Source organism: Quercus robur, chromosome 5 (genome assembly GCF_932294415.1).
Source record: "Quercus robur chromosome 5, dhQueRobu3.1, whole genome shotgun sequence".
Lineage (NCBI taxonomy): Eukaryota > Viridiplantae > Streptophyta > Magnoliopsida > Fagales > Fagaceae > Quercus > Quercus robur.
The window spans coordinates 39448942-39474097 of record NC_065538.1 but is presented as its reverse complement, the minus strand read 5'-3'; the positions used below and the strand labels follow the sequence as shown (position 1 = coordinate 39474097).

Sequence of the window (25156 nt, the reverse complement as noted above, 5' to 3'; positions counted from 1 at the left end):
TGAGTTTTGAGTTACGTAAACTCCAAACAAAAACTGAACCAAACACTTTTTTTTTAGGTGAGACCGGCAAATTTTCAACTTTTGGTAATGAAAATTGAGTTTTGAGTTAGGAAATTAGCTAAACTAAACACTCTAAATTGAGAACTGTGACTCAAACACTCTTAATAAAAAACTTCTACGCACTTTCTTTTAGGCCAACAATTTTCTGTATTTGAACATTGAAAATTGAATGGATCTCGTTTGGAGCTATTACTATTTTTTTTCTCCTGGGCGCGACAGGGGAGAAGAATCCAAGAATGAAGCATTTCATATGTTGCAACCTCAATGCATGTAAGTCATATGGGCATGTTTATCACCCAGTTGTATCAAACCACCGTTGTAGGAAGGATATTACTATTCTCCGACATCAAGTTAAAGACAAAATTGAGAATGGAACGGAAAATAAAATTCTACATACAATCAAATCAAATATACAAAGAATTGTACTTTTTTCCACCACGCCCATGTTTATAATAATCCTCTAACCGTACTCCAGTACACCACATGAACAAAAGGTAACACTCGGAACTAAGCTATAAACAGGTGTAACACAAAAGCAAACTTAAAGCAAATGATATTACTATCCTCATTTTCTGTGGCTAAGGGCATATACAATCTGTCCATACATCCACCCTCTTGCGTTTTGCCACTGGGTTGGTATCATAGTGCTGCCCTCATAACTCCTCTTGCTGCATCCCGCTTCATCTCAGCAGCTTTACCACTGCCTCGGAAATACATGTACACTTGCTGCAAACAAAATAAAGAGACAGAAAATATGAGAAAACAAGAAAAGAAGAGTGAGTGCTCTGCGGTGTGTGTGCATTTGCTTTTCTGATTTTAGGCTAGAAGAATGGAGGCGTAAGTTATACCTGAATTACCCAGATGCTGATCAATATTTCAAGACAGAATAATCCAAATCCAACGAAGTAGAAGATCTACAAGCAGGAAAAGAAAATTATGATCAAGCTTCTGCAATACAAGAAATTAAAATGTAGAACTCAAGAGTCCAATCAATGAACTTTACAGAAACATACCCCAGCCAACGAATGGTCGCCCACAACATCTATTGCAGCCAGAATGCCTCTGTTTCAAAGAAACACAACATAGAAACATCAGCACCACATGGGGAAAATATTATGTTCCACCATCAGCATTAACAAAGATAACAATTGAACATTTTCAAAATTTTTAAGGTATGCTTAATGGTTAGGGCCAAAAATAAATAAATAAGCACAAGGGAAATGCAATTAAACACCAATCTCTTTGCAGTAAATCCACTCTGAACAAAAGAAAGATCCATGATTCCCCAAAGGAACAACTTAGAAATTTTAGAGGAACATACGTGAGTGATTTTCCTTTGAAAATTATAGGAGGTGCAACAGCAGCTAAGATGCAGAAGCCAATGTGAAGCTGTAGACAGAAGAAAATCGAATGAGAGTAATTAGATGTCCATCCTTTTTTTCTTTTTTTGCTGAATAATTAGTTGTCTTTCAATTCTTAAAGTAAATAGCATTTCTAAAGGAACATAAGAAGTTTACCATATAAAACATGAAAAACCATCCAAACTTCATGGCACTTTCAGTCCTGCAAGAGATTTCTTGCCACTGTGAACAACTGAATTAAGTAGCTACATATACGAACAGCTAAGTGAAGGAAATCATGGGAAATAAGTACCTAAACGCACGATAAAGAGGCCGATACCACAACACATAGGCTCCAGGAACCCCTGCTATGAAGTAGATAAGGGCAAGGAACCAGATTTTTACCCCTACAACCAAAGAATAAGAATATTAAGATTCAAAACCCTTAACGAGGACTCCCAAATACCCAGGAAAGATGTGAAACATATTGATGAACTCACCTTCCCCCTGAATCCATGCTGTACTAACAGCTATGACATTCCAAGTAAGGCAAAGAACCAATCCTGCGCAACATAACCAACCATCACCAACATCAACCACCTTTGCTGGCTTAGATATATAACACCTCAAAAAAATTCATCATATTACATGGAACACAAATGCAATGTCTCTCATAACAACAAATTGAATAAAGACTGAAAGATTACATGATGCTAAGAAAAAGGTAAAACAGAGTTTGTGGCAGATAATTTCATTGACTTGGCCAACAAAAATTGACTAACTCAAACAAGCCAAGCTTATGCTGTGGAGAGTGAATACTAACACCAAACAATTTATTTCCTTTGTTCGTTATTGTACTTTAGAATATTGGGCTTTAGTTAAGGTAGTTTTGATGTAAGAGGTGAACCGCCTACCACCGACATCCATGAATTGCACTAAAATGAAATAAAACACCTGTTTGCATCTATACTATCTATACTACTAATAACAAGATTCCCCTATTTGGAGTTCACTATTTCGCTGTACAAAATTGCCACCATTTGAAAATGTTAAAATTAATTTACTAATAGGGTTAACAACATAAACTTACTACTCCAAAATACCCACTGCTATCTCAACTCCTTTACCCACAAGTCAACTTACGGTTTTACCCACGTTCAGCACATTCAAACCCACAATCAACCAATATTAGACTCAAAATATAACTTCCAATATCAAGTTCAAATCTTTCAATCCCTTAATTCTAGGCTCCTGCCATCATTAACTTCTCTCATTTTTATTAAATTTTTAACTTTTCAGATTTTTCAACCCACCTCCAACTCTTTCATTTACGTTCTCCTCAATCCTTATTCCTTCCCTTAAAATTAGGCACTTAACTAAATGTTTTGGATAGCTACCTCCAAAATTTATTAATTTTCCAAATTCAAAATTTAAAATTGTATAACACTAAAAGGTAACCACAATGGAATAGGATTTCTTTTATCTTGAATAAGACTCCCCCACCAGGCTAATGGATTTAATGCTAGACAACAAAAAAGCATTTCCACACTCCCAACCCTTGAGCACCCAGAAATTGTTTTTCTTTTTCCTTTGGTATTTTGACTTACCATGGTTTAATTTGTTTGTTTAGTTGTGACTCGTTTAACTTGAATTGTCTATGTTCACTTATTCTAGCAATTTTCTCTGTTTAGGATATAAATTTGACTAATTGAGTAGAAAATTGTATAAAGTTCAAATAATTTCCCATTTGTTTTGGTGATTAGAATCTTCATCTGGGGTTCAGGTAACAGAAATCAAATAAAATTTTGAATTTCTTTTGTTTTCCCATATTTTCCCACAGCCCAACAATAGGTTTCGTAATCCCATATGTACGAATTATGAAGACAGTTCGTGGAGGATTTCTGTAGTTTTGCACTGACAATTTTATTTTATTTTTTTCAGTGGGGCCATATGTTGTTGCTAGCTACTTTGTTGTTTCCTCTACTGTTATTAGATGTTGCCACCAGCCAAGTTAGAGAAACAACCATAATTTTTATTCTTCAATTTTATGTCATTCCTCTTTGCAAATTATGTATCCTTCCAGCCAATGTATTGCAGATTTGAAGTTTAATTGGGCTTCTCTTTTTTATTTTTTGGAGTAAAAGTTAAATTAAATAACTTCTTTTTTTTTTTTTTAATGCTAAGCAAGCACAAAATTGGAACTATTGCTTTTTTGTTTATATTATTTGAGAGAGTCTATGTTGGATATTTTCAGAATTTTTAGGATTATTTATTTTATTATTTTATTTTATGATGAATATGAGAAGTTTTAGGTTGATAAAAAGGAATTGGATTTTTTAAGTTTTTACTCCTGTCAATTTGATTTTGTCTATGCTATAGTTGAATTTCTCTAGGTTTTGTTTCTTTGTTGATATTGCTTTAAAAATAGTTTTTTGGGATAATTACAACTTACCCACCTGTGGTTTGGTCGAAATTTAAGTTTCCTACCCGTGGTTCAAAATTTAACATTTTACCCACCTAAGATTAGCTCAGTTAGAGATCCGTTACCCACCTATGTTAAAAATGGGGCTAAATATGCATTTTTGCTCTCTTTTATGTCTCTCTCCTTTCAAAACATAAAAAAACATAAAATAATAAGAGAACAAGATCAAAAAGTAAGGGTTTTGTAAAAATTATAAACAAACATTACCACCATCATAGAAGCTTTTGTCAAGAATTTTGTTGCAGAAATGTTGTTATTCCATTGAAATTTCTGTCCTAAGTTATGCCTAGTTCAACCTCCTATATTGATTATTGATACTTCACTCGCTCACAAAGTCAATCCTACATCTCCTAATTCCTCTCTTATCATCTCTTCCCTTAAAAAGAAAACAACTACCTTTTGTTGCCCAAACCCAACATAAACTAAACTGACACAGAAAGTAGACCACCCTATTTCTACTTGACTTGAGCACAGGCAGGTTTGAAGGGATAGAATCCTGCCTCTTACGTGAAGGGAAGAAATAGCTGAACCCATAACTCGTGATTCATAGCTTACAACCTATCCTTATATTCTCAATTGATCTTTGCTTACCGCTTCGCCCCCTTGCTTGCTTACACTATATCTATCTACGGTGCTTACTTTCTTCCGAGCATCAATCCCATGTAAACAAAAAGAAGAGAGAAAATTAACATGGACGGGCAAGAGAGCACAAGCAAGAAAGATGAGAGGAAAACCCAGATTAGCCAAGGCAAAAGTGATGGTATTGGAGGGGTGCTTGTGTTGGGAGGTGCCTTGGCTCTTGCAAGTTTGATAGAATTTTTTACAATCAAGAATAGAAGAAGGGATGTCAAGAAGAAGCCATAAATACACAAAGGCGTGTCAAACGAATCAAAAGGGAAACTTCAGACGCAAAAAAGAAGATGAAAGAAGAGAAGAGAAGGCTTGCATCTTTTTCTCAAAAGATGCGCTTTCAACCACTCATGATTTACGATGAGCGCTTGTTTATCCTTTTGCATCGTTATGTTTTGTGTTTTTCAATGATGGAATTTAATTTAAGCCTATGGTCAATATGCAATTTCACAAGTCATGGAACGTCTAAGATAAGTGTTACCCATATTTAATTTAAGCTTTTTTGTTTTCCAAGTAGTCACACCACAATTTTACAAAACCCTCACTTTTTTATCTTGTTTTGTCTTATTCTTTTATGTTTTTTTTATGTTATGAGAGGAGAGAGACATAAAAGATAGCAAAAATATATATTTAGCCTCATTTTTAACAGAGGTAGGTAACGGAACCCTAACTGAGCTAACCTTAGGTGGATAAAGTGTCAAATTTCAAACCACGGGTAGGTAACTTAAATTTCGGTCAATCCACCGGTGGGTAAGTTGTAATTATCCCTAGTTTTTTTTTTTTTTTTCATTTGGTCCTGACCTTGAATTTCCTCAATATGGATTCAAATAATTTTTTTTTTTTAATTATTCAATTTAGTAAGTGTTCTGATTATATTTTCCTTGATTAAATTGTTAACAGCTACCAAAGTGTTCATCATTATGACAAGATGATACATATGGATAATGCATGAGTATGGTGCAGTCTAATCTTGGATAAAAAGACCTATACCGGTAGATTGGGTTGAGATATTCTTTTGGTGCTTCGACAATTGTGAATTTCTAATTGAGATCCTTGGCAAAGGGATCATATAGTGATATAGAGTCTAAATGAAAACAATCTTGGAATTCAAAGTCTTTATGGTTGGCTTACACTACTGATTTTATGGACATTTTGGTTTACTCAATGGGGTTCACGTGTAAATATGAATACAGTGATTTGTCTATAGCAAAGATTATTCTATTGAAGTTTATAGCAAATTGAAAAGCAGCAATTTTTGTGACCTATATTGACAAGTATTTAATAGTATCACATGTCAAATTTGGGTATTAAATGTTGCTCTTATTATGTTATCATTTTTATTCTTTCATTCTTATTTTAGTATTACATCAACGTAGAGGTATTAATTTATTAAACAAAAAATTATCTCTTGGAGATTGTGGGTATTTTATGCCAAATGATTATTTATTTTGATGGTCTAAAAAATAACATTAACCATGCATTTTTTTTGTTTTTGGAAAAACTAGCCTCATAGGCTCCATAGTAATGGAGAGACGGTGGATCACTTGTTACTACATTGTGGAAAGGCTTATCGGTTGTGGAGTTTGATGTTTAGATCTTTTGGGTTTTCTTGGGTCTTGCCAAGATCGGTTGCGGATACTCTATTCGGTTGGTGGAATTGGTCTGGAAAGCATTTGGAATTTAGCTCCTTTATGCTTGATGTGGTGTCTTTGGAGGGAGTGAAATAGGAGGACGTTTGAGGACATGGAAAGTTCGGATGACCAATTATTGACCTCTTTTAGTGGCACTCTGTTTGACTGGTCTAGGGTTTAGGGACTCACCTCTAGTGATTTTCTCCCTATGTTCCTTAGCTCTCTCCTGTGTACTTAGCATCTTTTCCTTTCTTTATCTTTTTACTCTTTCTTTTCCCTTTTATATTTTTTCTCTCTGCCTTATGTTTTTCTGCATACGGTAGTGTTCTTGAATATATATCTTTATTACCTATCAAAAAAAGAAAGATGAAATAATTGTTGTAATCCTTTTAGTTAGGTAGTTGGTTGAGATTAGGATAAGTTATTTAGGATTTGAGCACATGTAGCTAGCTCATTTAACACATGGCTTAATTCATAGAGCACATGTTGAATTAACTAGTCAATTATTTTGAGCCATGTGGACCAATAACATTAGAGCTAGTCTCCTATAAATACATAATTGTAAGTTAACATTAGATATCAATTAAAGAATAAACCAATTCGTTGCTTAAGTGCATTAGATCATCTCTCTCTTTCTCTATGGAGAGTGACTACCTCGAATTAAGTCAATTTCTCTACAATTCCCATCAATCCCCCTACAATTCATATCCATCCCCATTTCCTAACATTTGGTATCAGAGCTGTCGATCTTGAGACGAGCGAATGTGACCGAAGAGAACTTTGGAAAGAAATACGACAAATGGTGAACAAAGTTTTAGAGGATGTCAAGGATGTTTCAGAGAAAGTCAAGGCGTTGGCTGAATCTAAAAAGGTCATGAAAGGAGCTCTTAAGATTGTAAGAGGATCTTGAGAATATGACGGAAGAGGAGTTACAATCTCTTGATTCAATGGAACTCGAAGAACAAATTAAGTTCCAAGAATTTACTACTGTTGTTGCAAGCCAGGACGTTGATTTTTGTGTCAAAGTGGATGATGATATCCATGTACAAGCTACCTTTGAAGTTCAGTCCAAAGAACCAATGAAGAAGATGATGATCTTTGAAGAACCAATTCTTGATGCACCAATGGAGGCTTCCAATCAAGAGTCTATGATTCTAGAATTAGCAATCCAAGTGTTGGTGATCCAAGAATCCAAGAAGCAAGCGCCAAAAATTTTAATGGTTCTAGAATCAAATGAGATCTTGAGAATACAAGAACATTCCAAGGTTCAAAGAACCAATGAGATCTTGAAGATTGAAGAACCATTGAAGGCTCAAGAATTCAAGCAAAGTTTGAAGCTCAACGAAGAAGAAACCTTCTTGTGCATGGGACCACTTGTCAAAGAGAAATGCATGAATATGATGATCAAAATGTCATTAAGGTATTGGTCCATTGGAAGATCTCCTTTAACGAAGGTGTGATTTTACAACACCACCTTGTGGGCAAGGTGTTTTCAAGGGGAGGGAAATGTTAGGAATATGAAATAATTGTTGCAATCCCTTTGGTTAGTTAGTTGGTTGAGATTAGGATGAGTTAGTTAGGATTTGAGCACATGTAGTTCATTTAACACATGACTTAATTCATATAGCACATGTTGAATTAACTAGCCAATTATCTTGAGTCATGTGGGCTAATGACATTAAAACTAGTCTCCTATAAATACATGATTATAATTCAACATTAGATATCAATTAAAGAATAAACCAATTAATTGCTTAAGTGCATTAGATCATCTCTCTCTCTCTTAATCTCTCTCTTTCTCTATGGAGGGTGACTACTTCAAATTAAGTCAATATCCCTACAATTCCCATCAATCCCCTTACAATCATTGGCTCTCTTATTTTTTTTCTAAGGACAAAACATTCCAATCATAATTTAGGGCTAATACATTTTCCAATCACAAAAATACCAAGAATTGTCATAAAATGTAGCACAAGTAAAAACACATCTGAAAACGCATAAATCTCATCACATTCCTAGGTATTTTTGTAATTGAAAAATATATCAGCCCCAAATTATGATCAATGAAAAGTTGTCCTCTAGGAAAAAAAAAGAGAGAGAGAGAGAGAGAGCCTTTGAGCATGCACAACACATTATACGTATAATATATAATGCAAATTCCACACAATCTTCATCTCTACATCATCAATATGTATATACCATAAAAAACAAAGCATCTCTGACGAGCCTATTCATACCATATTTTTGGTAATTTATGTTATGTACTCCCAACTTGTAAGGACAAAACCTCTTATGATATATCATATGCCATGATCATCATGTTCAGCATCCTCCATGCTTCATTGTCATACGCATTAAGCTCCCCATAAGGTATTGATCAACTAAAGTTCCCTTATCTCATCAATATCCCATCCTTCAGGTCTCAAAAGATACGTTCAGCAGTCACTTGAGTGCCCTTTGAATGGGTAATTTGCAGATGTATAAAATAAATTATGAAAAATGTCACAGAGGCATCAGCTAGAGTGCATAAACCAGCCTCAAAAGAACCCTCATTGAGTATGGTGTTTACCAGGAAGTGGGAAGAGGAAGGAGATGCAGTTGCAATCTATCTAGGCCCAAGCAATTTAAGCCTTCAAAATAAGGTCGACAAGTAGGGGTATGCACAAGTCAATTGGGTTTGGGTTGATGGTCAACCCACCACTTGACCAAGCATGTAAGGTAGAAAGAAACCTTTCACCGACCAACACAATCCAGCCACTGACCTGACTTTGCATTTGGATAGGTGGTCGGTTATGGCAGTATTGTCAATGCGAGGCAGCAGGTGGAGGACAGTGGGGGAGAAAAGTGAAGGGAAGGGGAAGCTCGCCAGAGAGAGAGAGAGAGGAGAGTTTGGGCTCATTGGTTTCCAATTTGGGGTCACTAGTGGCAGATCTAGGGTCACTAATGCCAGAAAGGGTGGTTGAAAGGAAGAAAGGGACGGGGAGAAAAGCAAGGAGGTCAACCTCTTCCAAATATACAACATGGATTCCGGCAATGCAAATGAAATGTATATGGAATCTTATGTCGATTCGAATGAATCATCTTTTCCATTGAGGTAAATCTTTGCCTGCTTGGCAAGAGGATAACAAGTTACAAATTTTGTCTCAGTAAGATATCTATTTCTATTACTATGAAATTCATAAATGAAGTAATTAATGGTGGGATTACCATTATTCCCATAGGCAGGTTGGGTTAGGCAGGTGGCAAGTGCCTAGACCCCAGTCTTACTGATAAGGGTTAGGTTTGATGCTTCAAAACTTGCCACTGAGCAAGCATGCCATCAAATCTGTGTAGATCTGATTGGGCCGAGTCAGACCAGTAGGTTTTGTCACTTGTCAGGCCTTTTGGTTCCATGAACAGTCCTACCAATGAGTTTTACATAGGATATTGGTACACAAAAGGCTGGCAGCAAACAAAAGGTGCAGGCCCCAAGCAAAAGATGGCATCTTATAGACATTAAGTGCAAGGAGAATGGGATCAATGCCTATGTGATTGCAGAGACTGGCAACCCAATTCAAAGCCATTGATGAGCACCAAGTTCATTATGAGCATTGGGGAGAGAAACACTTTAGGGAGACTCCAATTGATAGAGACACACTTAACCGGCAAGGCCAAAGCCCTATGAGTATGAGCTCAACTATGTTATATTAACCACTCACTCTTCTCATTAGCATCCAATGTGGGACTTCACTTATTAACCAACCATACTACTCACACGTGAATATTCCAACCATGAGCATATTGAGGCATAAAAATTTGGAAATAAAATTTTAGCCTAAACAAGCAGACCATAATGCTGTGCCCCAACACTTAAGCAATGTTATCAACTTCGTACTGAGTTGGCCAGTACAAGCTAACCCTTGGAAACCTACTGGCTTAAATTTTGGAGTGTTTCATGAAGTTTTGGCCATTTCAAGGTGTTTTGGACAGCAAATTCTTTCAGACCAATACAGGTTTCCGGACTTCTTTTCCAAAAAATTTTAATCTAACAATGGAATGAGAAAAAAAAAAAAACAAAACAAACACTTACACGGTTCATTTCTCAAAAGCTAAAACATGGAATGTAATAAAAATTGTGACAATCTAAAACACAACTATTGAACCAGGGAGATGGTGTGCCCTGAGAGTGATGAAGGTGATATGGTGTTAAGGAAAAAATAAAAAGAAGGTGTTGAGACAAAAAGGACTTAGTTTTCCCTCATGTATGTTTGGTTGGGAGGATGGAAAAGTGGAGAGATGATTTCCATGTTGTACCCGAACACTTCATTTGAGATTCTGTACCTATGTTGGACACTTGACACGTTTAGGACATTTTTGCATGCGTGTCCCAGCAATGCAGAACACAATTGGGACATGAGAACAAGAGGAATCGAATACCCTTTCACAAAAGAAAGAGAGCATCCATGCTCTAAATAGTAATAGTGCATTTGAAAATTAATAGATATCTTTATTCTTGGATTGGATTCTAATTTCTAAACATCCTTTAATAGTCATTGATTTGCTTTATTATTCATTATGACTCTTAATTTGATATAAATTTAAAATTATATGGAAAATAAATGCTTAATAATATATAGAAAATAAAAATATATTTAATAGACTTGTCCCACCATACCCATGTCCTATTTTTTCAAAACTTTCTGTGTTGCCGTCTCATACTCGTACCCATTTCCATTCTTCTTAGGATGGAAAACTCTTTTTGTTTGGTTGAGAAGAAAAATGAGAAAATAGAAAATGTAGTTTATAAAAATTTAATCTAATGCCCCTATTACATTAAAAAAATTATTTAAATGAAATAAAATTTGTAAGAAAAAAAAAAAGGGTAAATTACAGTAACTTACCCTAAGCTTTGGGGTAATACCAAGCACATCCAATGGTTTTAAAAAATGACCAATGTGGTCATTAAATACAAATGGCGAGTAATGTCATTTGTTCATTCCCTTCCAAACAATTTTTTAGTTTATTTTGTATTCTTCATTCTCTCCTCTTCGCCTATAACATAAACGCCTCTCTCTCACTCACAAGCTCAAATCAATATCCAAAGGATATACAATTTATACACAACCATGTATGTAAGCAAAATTCAAAAGGAAAATCTCATTAAACCAATATCCACTTTCCAAAATCATACACGGTTTTGTTTGAGAAAAAAAAATGCAGAACATTCAAAGAAAAAAAAAATCTCAATACATCAATGATTCAACCCAATTAGATCCAACATCACACAAGACAATCAAACGTGGATCAACTCAACCAATCAACCATCCAACATCAAACCTCAAACATACCCAAATCAAAAATATTTCAAAAACCCACAACAAAGACCATCGTGTGACCTAGCAACCGCCGTCCACCATGGCACCACCTATCACTACCCACTCATCCTCCCCAAACCCTAACAATTCCGACTATTCAACATCATATGATTCACACCCAAACCCAAACAAACCCAAATCAAAATTAAAAAATTAAACCCATAACCACGGCAGCGAGCTCCACCAAAACTATGATCTCGCAACCGCTGGCCACCACTCATCGCTACCCAGCAACCGTAGTCTACCATCCTCCTAGATAGTGAACCACCCAGCTTTAGTGAACCACCCAGCTTTAAACGAAAGCGTATGGCATGAGATTTATGGGTAAATTGACTCCGAAACCATTCTAGTGGCGGATTTTGTTGGTTCTTTGCTGAGTCTGAAACCTTATAGCTTGGCTTGAGAGAGAGAGCGATAGAGATTTTCTAGCGTGGAGAAGAGAGAGCAAAGCGACAGAGCAAAGGAAAGGCAAAACGTAAAAAATGAAATAGAATGATTTAATAGACGGTGCACAAACGGTGTTAGTGTTTAAGGACTAAATTGGTAATTTTTTAAAACCCTTGGATGTGTTTGGTATTACCCCAAACCTCAAGGTAAGTTATTGTAATTTACCCAAAAAAATAATAATAATAAGAAAAGGAAGGAAAGAAGGGAACCAACATGAAAGGGAGGAGAGGGGCAAATGGGTAAATTCCTATCTAAACCCCCTCTCTCTCTCCCATTTTCTCCCCAATTTAGGGACACTCCAAAATCACCCCAAATGGTGGGTCAAGAGAGAAAACACCTGGGCCCCACCAAAATCAACCCCCCCCTCTTCCCCTCTCCCTTCCCCCTCCCAACCAAATACCCAAATCACCCCTATTTTCTCCTCTTCATTTTCCATTCCCCACAAATTACCCCAACCAAAAATTAAGAAGTGTAAGGAAGAGCCAGAGGAGAAAAGAGAGGGAGGAAAAAAAAGAGAGTAGGAGATAGGAAGAAGTCTGAAGAGATTGTGAGGCATGGAGAGAGAGAGAGAGAAATCATGTGGAGGAGAAAAAATAAAGAGGAAAAAAATAAAAGACGAGACTAAGTGGACGAAAAAAAGAGAAGAAAAAAAGAAAACAAGGATGAAAGAATCTGTTGGACTACAAACTAAGTTGAGATATGGGTAAAAATCAAAAGAATTTGGCAATAATTGGCCCAATGAGTAATAAATGAAACTATTTAGCAAATTAGTAAGTAAATATATAAATATTGAAATCTTTCATTTTATGTCAATGGAAATATTATAGTTAATTGTGTATATATACACACAAGCACAAACACACACATATATATAGCACTAATCCATAAATGGTACAACAATATAGACTAGTACTGAAATGCTTTGCTTTGTTCCCCTAGCCAAATTGAAGTGGCCTCCAATTCAGCATTCACAACTTTGCACTAAAGACTTCAATTATGCAGTTAAATAATTTTAATCCTATAGTCCAACAAAAGATAATGTTAAAATTTTTTTTTTTTTAGAGTTTCAACCTATAGCGTCTACTCTTAATAATTGCTCTTTATCATCAAATTAAGACATCAATTAATTTTTGATGTAAGCAAAAATTAAATCCTAGATCTCTTATTCAACCATCAGACATTTTACTAATTGAACTAATTGAAACCCATTGTTAAAATTTTGTTAATGTTTCATGTTCAAATTATGTCTCAAGACACATGTCAAGTAATTGGCATAAAAATATCCAAACAACAAAGTCAAATTGCCTCAAAAATATTAAAAAATATATTTATAATAGTAATCAAAACGAAACACAAGATATCAATCAGTTAAATCAATTACGCAATAAACCAGTCAATTTATTAAAATGATTTTACAAGGACGAATTCAACCACCCTATCCACACACACCAAAAAACATATTCCACTAGTGGAAACAGCCTAAGCTCCAACATAAAAGGATCAATTTAACCAATGATCAATACATAAATAACTCAAACCACAATTTGCAGGTAAATTAGCAGCCTGACTGAGATTCAAAACAATGTCGTAAATGCAATAACCATAAAATCAAGCAAAGAGTGACATACCTAAGAATGTGGAAAATGCAGTATACTGCAATTTTTGCAAATAAATTGGTATGTCATTTGCAATATCATGATGAATAATTGGAAGAAAAGGAGGCCAATTCTTCTCCTCGAGAACAATTCCAGCTGCAGAATGAGAGAAAGAACTGAAACTATAAATTACATGGCAGAACCATGAGGAAGAATAATTTCCCTAGGAAATAGAACTGGTACTATGTATTGCACCAAAATTGAGATCACAACTTTATAATGTAAATATATTCATAAAGAGGGTTAGTGCACTCAATTTGGTGAATATTGACTGCATTTAAATGCAAAAATGACTTTGAATGCAACCCAAAACACGATGGATGTTCCAAGTTTAAAGATGGAAATATAATACACAACGTTAGAATTATTGTTAAATGACTAAATTTATCATTTCCTAATAGTTTAAACTTTTGGGACAATCGATAATTTAACATAGTATTAGAGCAAGGGGTCATGAGTTCGATCCTTATCTCCTTCACTTTATCTCCATTTAAAATCCCACATGTTGAGTCTCACCTATTAAAAATGTAGTTTCGGCCCACACATGAGGGTGAGTGTTAGAAGCATGTGGTTAAATGATTAAATTTACCATATCCCAATAGCACAAGCTTATGGAACAATCGGTAATTTAACAGGGTATCAAAATAAGAGATCTTGAGTTCGATCCCCCGTCTTCGCATGTTAAAAATCTCACATGTTGAGCCTCACCTATTAAAAGGGTGTTTGAACCCACACATGAGGGGGAATGTCAGAAATATGGTTAAGTAACTAAATTCACCATTTCCTAATAGGTTAAACTTTTGAGACAATCGATAATTTAACACACTGGAAAATAGCAAAGCAAAGGAACATTTCCACCCCCCCCCCCCCCCAAAAAAAAAAGGCAAATTCAAATATAAGCAAAGCAAATTACCTCGTGCAGCAGCATCTTCTTTCCGTTTTACTTCCTACATGGCATCAAAAAAGTTGATGAGTGAAATTCATGGAGATGCCACAAATCAACTAAAACATGAATCACTAAACAAATTGGGAGAGCTATTTACAATGAAATTAACAGAAGAAGATATATACGGGGAAATTCTACCAAAATGGTTTTCTTATTTTTGGCTATTGTTAAAGATTTTCAGTATCTAATATCCATGTCACAGTTCAAATTGTTTAAGGCCATCAAGTCAGTGAGAGCCAACCTACCATTTCCACATTTCAGTCACAGAGAAAAACAAAGTATTTTAATAGAGAACATAACCTTTAAACAAGAAAAAAGAAAGAACTATTATTAATGCAGGAGCATAACCAAAAGTTATTTCAATATCTCATTTTCGATTTTCAGTGGATAATTTCAGATTGTAACGTAGTTATTTGTTTAGTTTGAATTGGTATTTGAGTTTGGTTAGGATTAGTAGTTTATCATTATCATTTGTTTAGGATTATTGGATTAGTATTTGAGATTGTTTAGGATTATCAGATTAATATTTGAAATTGTTTAGGATTTGTTTAGGAGAGTTTATCCTTATCTTTGTGATTCCTGGAAACAAGCTCCAGATGATTTCTTTTGTAGGACAGACTATTATTATCATTATTGAGATTATTTGCATTGATTTGTTTGGTGGTGATTCCAAACACCTTAGGTGGGAAGCCTAAGGTTTTACAGTAGGACTAATATTGGTGGGAAGCCTAGGTTGTCCTACATCAACTTGGTATCAGAGCCCAACCCGATCGCCCCTTTTAGCAACCCAAAATCCATCGTTCTTTCAACAACTGTCAATCCAGCGTCACCGTGAACCCAGCCTTTCAAGCCAAACAGGAAAAACATCTAGCCACTTTGATCAACTCTACGGCCCAACCACCAGTACAACCCACTATGAGCAACACTCCAAGTATGCCTCACGAGATCTTTGCAATTACCACAAATCAAGCCGTTTCTGCTCAGAAACAGAGAATATAAATTCCACCCAAAAAAAAAAAAAAATCAGATCCACAACTTCAAACTGCCAGATTGAGAACAAGAGAGTTGAAAGCCACCACCAAGCCGCCGATCCCACCAACGGAATGACACCATCGCACAACCCGCCGCTGAAATCATCACCAACAACCGCCGCCGACACGCTGTCACCTTCGCTCCCACCATGCCGCTTCATAGTTCCAAGATCTAACTCACCAGCTCCGATCTCCACCTTCGAGTGCCGCTGACAGTCATCGCCGACAAGCCCAGCCGTCTCTTCGCTGTCGACTCCAAAGATGTTTCGTGCTTGCTCCACCGCTTCTTCTCTTTTAGTTTTCCTCTGTTTCTAGTTCCTTTAGTTTCACTGTTAAATGTTTCAGTTTGACGTGTTACTGTTTGACACTAGTAAATTTTAGTTTTATATTGTAGTCTTTCTTTATTGTATTTCAAAAAAAAAAAAAAATCAAAGCAGAAAAGTTCCAGCAAACACTAGAGTTCTATTACAAGCCACGCTTATCAAGCCCCACATAATGATCAGTACAGAGCACCAGCCAAAGCCCAGATTACCAAGCCCATGTTCATTTCAGATTGTTGAAAGTCCATTCCAGTGAATCATGGTAGTCTCAGAAGCACCAATATTTGATGGACATCCAGATCCATGGACCTTCATTAATTGGTTAGATGAGATGGATCAATTCTTTGATCAAATATGTCCGCCAGATGCTAATAAGGTTAGGTTTGCAAGGTTGAAATTGAGAAGTAGAGCTAGAGACTTTTGGCGTAGTGTTGAGAATAATCTCAGAGGAAGGAGCAAGCCTGCCATAACTGATTGGAATGAAATGAAACAAATACTTAGAGAGAAATATGTTCCCCAATGCTATCAAGAGAACTATCAACCTCAATCCTCTTATGGGGATTTTCTACACCACAGAGACAGTATTCAGCAAGAAAACACCTCATCCTTCCGTCAAGAACTCACTGCCATAGCTCAAGACTTAAGAAAAATAATGGTTTTGATAGACTCTTCTACTCAGAAAAAGGATGCTCAGGTTCCACCAAAGGCTAATGTTGAAGTAGAGGTACAAGTGCCAATAGATGATGTTTCAACATTCATGCAACAAGAAGAACCTATTATAGAGTCTACACAAGAAGAGGAATTTCAACAAGTGAGCGAAGATTTAGAAGGTGCACTTGATGTGGAGGTTGATTCTGATGAAAGTGGTATTGAGCCCTTCATGATCCATGAGGTTGATGAACATCTACAAGTTGTTGAAGTCCAAAAGGTTGATACTATGGTTCAAGATAAAATTGTGCCTATTCAACACATTGATTTTGTGTTTCCAGATGAGTTCTATGGTGTCAAGGAATTGAAGGTTATTCTACTCTCAGTGCTTCCTAGGGTGATTTCTGATTTGAAGGAAGTATTAAGCACCAAAATCTTAATTCTTCATCACTACAAAACTCAAGGTCGAGTTTTCTTAAACCAGGGGAGTATAATGCAGGAGCATAACCAAAAGTTATTTCAATATTTCATTTTAGATTTTCAGTGGATAATTTCAAATTGTAACGTAGTTATTTGTTTAGTTTGGATTGGTATTTGAGTTTGGTTAGGATTAGTAGTTTATCATTATCATTTGTTTAGGATTATTGGATTAGTATTTGAGATTGTTTAGGATTATCAGATTAGTATTTGAAATTGTTTAGGAGAGTTTATCCTTATCTTTGTGATTCCTGGAAGCTGCATATAAAGCTCCAGATGATTTCTTTTGTAGGACAGACTATTATTATCATTATTGAGATTATTTGCATTGATTTGTTTGGTGGTGATTCCAAACACCTTAGGTAGGAAGCCTAAGGTTTTACGGTAGGACTAATCTAGGTGGGAAGCCTAGGTTGTCCTACATCAATTATACTATGCATAGAATGGAAAATTAAAATGGAAAATTTTTAATTTTACATTGTTACTAATATGTATAAATATATAGAGAGAAGCTAGCCACTCTGGGGTTGAGCACTCAGTCTTTTCATATTCTCCCTCTTCTCTAGCCATCAATGTCACATGGTATTGGAGCATAAATCAAAAACCCTAGCCCTATATTCCTAATTATTGTCTCATTTTTTTATTGGTAAATTACACATGCACTTGGGGGATCTACTCTTGAATCCATGATCTTACCCTCGACCTCGCTCTTTTAAGGGAAGGAGGTTCAATTTGAGCTCATCCACCTTGGCAAGTTTTGTCTATATTTCTCTCTTTTTCTCTTCACTTTTCTTTTTAATTCACTCCCAAACCCTATAAATCTTCAGCACCCCTGATAAGTCGAAGGCTCGAAGCCACTGATTAACAGAAATCAGTAAGGTGTTATACAGACAGAAGGGCCCAACTCATGTTATTCCTTTTTGTAGAGCCATGGCTCATGCATCACACAAAATGTTACGGGGGAAATCTCTTTTACAAGAATTGGGTTTTGTCTGGTGAGCCTATGAAGATGTTTGTGATAACCAAGCTACTGTATTCATTGCTATTAATACTACATTCCAAGAGAGGACAAAGCATATTGAGGAGGTCTGTCACTTTATCCAAGATATACTTATGCATAAACAATCTATTATACGTTAAAATCTTGGCCCTCACAATCTTTTCATATTCTGTGTGAGGGTGTGTAACCAGTCAACACCACAATAATTACATAATATATATTGAATAGGAAAAAATATTTTGAGACAATAGGTTTGGTCCATAAAAAACCTCCAACAATGGTTTTGAACCCATACTTATAACTTACTTTCCTTCAAGCACTAAACAATGATACTTGAGTGTACTACTATGAGTAGACTTAATCTCATTACGCCTTCATAAAATGTAATCCCAGATATTATAAATGAAGCAACTTAAATGCATCTCATATAATTGACAAGCCTTGTTGGCTGCCAGATTGAAAAATATGAATGCCACATGGTAGGTCCATAGTTCTTTCAAAAATAGAAGAAAATTTGAATTCCATCAAAGGCATAAGGCACACCTGCTCCCGCCTTCTCAATTCAGCCTCCTTAGTTTGGAGTTCTCTCTCTTTCCTTTGCAAATCCTAAATTTGAAACAGATTAAAACATGAAAAATCAATATCAATTCTTTTACCAGCAAATGCATATGGAAAAGCATTACTCAGGACAGGAATTCAACAACCTTAGAATTTCGTCCCCCTGTAGTTGTGTCAATAGGTATATCAATTGTCGCGTCATGGCCAAAATTGAAACCAGCAGGTTCAGGAGGAAGAGGTGAAAGCCTTGAGTTTCCAGGATTCTGAAAACATAGCAACATTATGATCATGTGTAGGAGTTCCAGTAGTAACAAAAGCCAGTTTTTTTTTTCTTGTAGTTTTTTTTTTTTTTTGGGGGGTGGGGTAGAAGGGAACACAAAGCTAACTAAATACAAATTATACACAACCATGGCTTTGGATATTTTCTCCTGATAAGTGTACCCAAGCAGCTTCTTCCCCCTTAAATGAAGGTGGTTTCAAACTCAGGTCTAGTGTCTACCAACAAACATGGTTACTACATAAATTAGGTGGCGCCAAAATTTTATTAGAATTATACCTTTGAAATAGAATAGCAAATCATATACTAAGGAAAAGGATCAAACAGCTCCAGCATTAAGTTTTTCCACAGTTTGTGATATATTATGAAAATACATAAAGACTGGTACAAATATGTGCACTTCAACCACTATGCTATAAAATCTGGAGAAACTGTTACACAACAAAGTGGTGGTTCGATGCAAGTACTCCTCACTTCAACTTGTACAAAGGGAACAATATTACAACAGTGAAAAACACCACAACAGTGAAAAACACCAACAGCGACCCTCTTGCTCATTCTAAGGATGCTTTCACCTGAAAGTGATGGAAAAAGACACTCATACTGAAAGACAAAGATAGTTGTAGCTCAACAAAACGTAGTGCCATGGCTTTGGATCATGAACAGCAGCACTAGAAGAATGCATGTATTATGACTAAGAAAAACGGAAGAGAAAGTTTTTTACATATGGGGAAGAGAATTTATTTGCATAGACTTCCCACAACATGAATGCTTTTATATTTTGATCTAGTTAGATTTTGCTAGTAGACTAATGAGAAAGTTAACTCAAACAAAAAGAAAAAACTGCAGCTAACAAAAGAGTGAAATAAACATCTAAGGAGAAAACTAAAGTCATTAAGAGTGCACCTCTTCTATTAAAGATTAAACTACAGTTTGCAAGTAAAAAATCAAACTATAACAGATTACTCTGAAACCAAAAAGCATGAAGTCCAATATAAAATTAATTATCTAACAGATATATAAATTGTCAATCTGGATGAGAAGGGGACAGGGGAGTTCCATAACAGCTTAAAGAAGGGGAAAAAATCACTCACTGTAGTGAAAAATGAACCTCCACCATAGTTTGACTGCCCTGATGCCTTTCCCCTAACTGCTGGATCCTGTTTGTAAAAATTATAGTGAGAAGTTGCTGCAAGAGTTTGTCCAAAACATATATCAACAATATTAGCCGAAGGAAAGAAATTATATCATTAGAAATTCAAAGAAGTATATATTTATGTATCGATGACAACTAAAACCTTTAGGTCGGAAAATATATCATAAATGTTTAGGTACAACTGTTATTCAATTCATCGTTTTTTTTTTAGCTAAGTAAAGTAACTCACGCGCTGATAAGGGATTGAACCCATGACCGCACTCCACCACTAAGGGTGGAATGCTTCAGCCCATTGGTGGTTGTCCAATCAATCTAATCAAACACAGGACACCAAACAGAATGAACAGTATGAGAAACACTCAACGTACACCATAAGAAAAATGAAATTAAATGTTACTAAGAATCAATTAACATCATCTTTTAGATTAAAAACAATTCACTCATCTTAGAATGACACACATCTAAAAAAAAAAAAAAAACATTTTTCTTTCACCTTAAGCATAGTAAGGTACTTCAATCATCCAATCCATATATCTTGTTACAAAAGCAACTACTAGATCAGCTAAAAAATTTATAGTTTAAAAAACCCATTAAGACCTGGAAAGAAAGTTTGAGACTAATTAAATTATAAAACAAGAATGATCAAAATTAACAGAAAATCTAAATTTAATTCTTCATATGCTAAATTTATAAGAAACCCATAGTAAAATAAATTTACAAAACAATAATTTTAAAAAAAAAAAAAAAAAAATCATGGACTTCAAAGTCAAACTACAAAACAAGCTCAAAATGAGAACAACATAAAAAGCAAATAAACAAAGTTACTGGATCCAACAATTAAAAACAATATTACAGAGTCTAAACTCTATACGACCACTTCATTCAGTTAGTCAAACTATAAAAGATAGATAGGAGCTGAACTATGAGTGCAGAGACAGTATGTAGTGAGAAAGAAAGACGCACAGAGAAGGGATTGACTTCTTCTTCTTGTTCTTCTTGAAAAGGGTTTTTCTCGAAACGGCCGGCCATGGAAACAGCACGCACAAAATCTCAGAGATTTTTTTAAACTGTTACAGAGAAACTTGTAGAGGAAGTTTTCTAAAGCTTTTTTTTTTTTTTCTCCGCAATTGAAAGCCAAGAAGAAGAAGAAGAAGAAGAAAATATAGAGAGAGAAAGAAGGAAGAAAGTATGTAGGTAGGACTTGTCTTTTGGTCAGCTTCTATTTTACGGTTTGGAAACCAATGTTTGGATTTCCTGTAGAAGCCTGCTATGTATTGTTCCAACTTTCAACTTCCAACTTTGAATTGAATGATTCTCAAAAAAACAAAAAACAAAAACTTTGAATTGAATATTATTATTATTATTATTATTATTATAAGAATGGTAATTTATTTTGAATAAAAAGATGCACTGCTAGTGTGCGAATATGCCAGCTTTTTTTATACATATACTAGTATCATTCGGTAGGATGCATGCTTCATAAAATTTATATGAAAGTTAATTTATTTTTGAAAATAATTAAAGTAAAATTATTAAATAAATATTAATAATAAATTATAAAATAAGTAAATAATTCTAATAAAAAAATTGCTTTAATTTTCTTTAGAGAGTTTCAGTTTATAGCATTTACTCTTAATAATAGCTTTTTATCATCAGATCAAGACATCAATCAATTTTTCTTGTATGCGGTGATTGAACTCTAAATCTCTTACTTAAATTCTAATTGTTTAGAATTTGGACTTTAACTTAAATGGGTGTCCATTATTTTGCTTCTTTATAGTAAACTTTTTTTAGCATGATATTTTGTACACAAATTTAGAAACAAAGAACAATAAGTAAGATAAATTTCTTATTTTGCTTCTTTATAGTAAACTTCTTTTAGCATAATATCTTGTACACAAATTTAGAAACAAAAAACAATAAGTAAGATAAATTTATTAAATTAAAATATAAGCGTAAGTTGCATTTTGGGAAAAAAAAGTGAAAAAAATATAACAACAGGGGGTGTATTGTGTGTGATTTAATTATAAGGATGACTTTAATGGTTAAGAGAGATTATATCAAAAATCTATGGCTATATATATATATATAAATTGTGATAATAAACTATTAGTTGGAATAGAATTTAAATTTCTAAAACTTAGATGATAAAGTTTTATCTAAATTAAATTATTGTTAAACCTTATCCTTGGTTAGGAATCTTGTAACTTAATATTCTGAAGAAAAAAATATTAATTTAACAGAATTTTAGTTTATTTAAATTAAATAGTTGTTAAATGTTATCCCTTAAATTGAGAAAATATATCATAACAAATAATATAAAATTAATTTACTAATTAGTTATTCTTAAAATGTTGATAATAGACTTTTAATTGTAGTAAAAGTCAAAATGTGGTTTTTTTTTTTTAGAAAGAAAATGTGGGTTGTTGTCTAGAATTTAAGTTTATAATTTTTTATAATAGACTTTTAGTTTAAATAGAATTCTTATTTATTGAAATATCTAAATTTAGAAATTTTTGATAATAGACTTTTAGTTTGAAAATAATTTAAATGATAAAGTTTTGTCTAAATTAAACAATTGTTACATATTATCCCCTAATTTGAGGAAATATATCATAACAAATAATATAAAATTAATTTACTAATTAATTGTTCTTAAAATATTAATAATAAACATCTAGTTGGAGTAAAAGGCAAAACGTGGGGGTTTTTTTAGAAAGAAAATGTGGGTTATTGTTTGGGATTTAAGTTTATAATTTTTTATAATAAACTTTTGGTTTGAATCGAATTTAAATTTGTTGACATTTAAATCATAAAGTTTTACTTAAATTAAATACTTGTTAAATATTATCCCTTAATTTGAGGAAATATATCCTAACAAATAATATAAAATTAATTTACTAGTTGGTGAAAGTAGCCTTTGATAATGGTGTTCGAAAAACTGGTTTTGCATCTCATCAAAACCTACAGCGGAAGCAACACAAGGATCTACTTCATTCATGAGAGATAACATATAACCTTGAGTTCTAGAACAAAGAACAAAAAGCATACCTTAATGCAGTGAAATTCAAAAACAAGACTTGAGAATATCATCAATCTTCATCCCAATTCCACATGGTGGCTAAGATGAGTGATCTCTCAATCAGTTCTTAAGTATGTTGATTTTCTAAAAAGAAAAGTGTATTCAAAAGACACTGCAAAGAAAAATTGTTTTCTCTTCTTTTTATCATACGTACATATTAACTGCCTTAGCAATTACTTTATTTAATAACTTTTATTAAATAAATAACCGATTATCTAATTGGGTTAGCCTTTTGGACCAACCCAATTGGGCTTAAGTGTGTGGCTTGGGATGGGACCAAAATGACTAATAAGACTCTAGCTCCAATGGGCTTCAAACTTACCTATCAATTTTTGACATGTCCAAAATTACTATTTGTGGGGACCGGCCCAGAATAATAGGTTAACTGGGCCCCAGGCCCGTCCGAGGACCAGTCTATCTGAGGAGACGTCGTGGCTCAGAATCCTTATTCAGGCCCACTAGGTGAAATAGAACATGTCCGAGGAGTAATTCCTCCTCGGACATTCCAAAATCCAGGTCAAAGGTGCGTCCCAACTACTGTAGTCCTCCCTCCAAACACGTAAAAAGAAAGGAAACCTAAAATATCTCAACAAAGGCTGCCACCACCACATTAAATGCACCACAACTACTCTCCTGGCCGCATTAATGAAGAGATGACCTCTGAACAGTGCTACCTTGGTCACTGCAACTCACAAAGAACTGATAAGGGTGTCTGATGGGACAGGTGCTCAAGTAGGGGTTTGGATGATCAACAAGTGTAAAACCCAGATGATAGAAGAGGGTCTATATAATATGTAGAAGTCCCCCAAGAGAAGGGGACGAGAAAACGGAGAGAAAGGGAGGAGAGAACATTGTAGAGAAATTTTATTTGCATGAATCTGTGCCCACTAATCAAGTTTAAGACCTTATCATCTGAGAAAGATCTCTTTTTACTGATACCTCCTTTTGTTCTTGTTCCTGTATCTCCTGAGCCCATGCAACAAACCGTTTAATCCAACTGGAACCAAGTTCTTTAGCCCATACTCTACAAAAAAATTCATTGTGTGGGACCTTTTGGGCCAAGACCTAACCCACAAGGATCGGGTCAACTAAAACCGTGTCCCTACAATTGGCGCCGTCTATGGGAAGAACTAGAGTATCAGTAAGCACAACGGTTGAGCATGGCAGAACCAAGTCTACACCAGGAGAATCCTCACCAGGCTAACCCTCAACAGACAGAACCCGTTAAGTCCTAGTGGCAAAATAACCCTGCCAACCCAGGCATCAGAAGGAATCGTGAGGGAAGCGTACATATTACCCAGACGAGCCAAAGTCATACCCAGATAGGTAGTTACGTATCCCAAAGGCGAAACAGTCATCAGGCCATGCAGTGAGAGATAGATGACCTGAAAAGGAAGTTGTGATGTGCGCAGCGAAAGCGATCTCCCTCCAATTCAGATGCGTCCTCTAATGAGGAGGACGTGAGTTATCGACGGAGATCGAGAACACTCCCAAGCGAAGCTTTTCTTGCGAGAAGGAGTCTCGCCCTATTCGAAAGTACGAGAGCCCATCTAGCAAGAGTTTGGGAAACGATGCTATAAATAGGGCACTAGACCAGATTTCAAGATCACCCTTCATGTACAGAATCGAAGGGGCTAAGTTGCCTCGACGCTTTAATCAACCAACGTTCGCCATCTACAACGGCCGAGCAGACCCAGTGGAGCACGTGAGTCAGTTTAACTAAAAAATTGCTATCTACTCGCAAAATGAAGCCCTAATGTGCAAAGTCTTCCCATCCAGCTTGGGACCAATGGCGATGAGATGGTTCAACAGCCTGAAGACAAATTCCATAGGCTCATATAAGTAGCTCACTCAAGCTTTCTGCTCTCGCTTTATTACAAATAGTAGAGTCCCTCGACCCCTAAGTTCGTTATTGTCCTTATCCATGCACGAGGGAGAGACCCTGAAGGCGTATTCGAATAGATATTGGGAGATGTATAACGAGTTGGATGAGAACCATGATGATGTCGCTATCAGCACATTTAAAAGTGGCCTCCCCACCGAGCATGGCTTAAGGAAATCT

The 25156-nt window shown here is 35.2% G+C and overlaps 1 protein-coding gene across 1 annotated transcript; it reads right to left on the bottom strand.

Annotated features, from left to right (window-relative positions):
* Positions 1 to 430: 430 nt before the first annotated feature.
* LOC126725893 (secretory carrier-associated membrane protein-like) lies at positions 431 to 21300 on the bottom strand. The gene is made up of 13 exons (XM_050430907.1): positions 20976 to 21300; positions 19951 to 20016; positions 18726 to 18842; positions 18565 to 18627; positions 14513 to 14546; positions 13573 to 13695; positions 1901 to 1963; positions 1714 to 1807; positions 1578 to 1623; positions 1382 to 1449; positions 1074 to 1122; positions 909 to 974; positions 431 to 786 (listed from the first exon to the last, which is right to left on the bottom strand). The coding sequence occupies exons 1-13, from the start codon at positions 21039 to 21041 to the stop codon at positions 700 to 702; spliced, it is 942 nt and encodes a 313-aa protein (XP_050286864.1). The 5' UTR covers positions 21042 to 21300; the 3' UTR covers positions 431 to 699.
* Positions 21301 to 25156: the final 3856 nt, after the last annotated feature.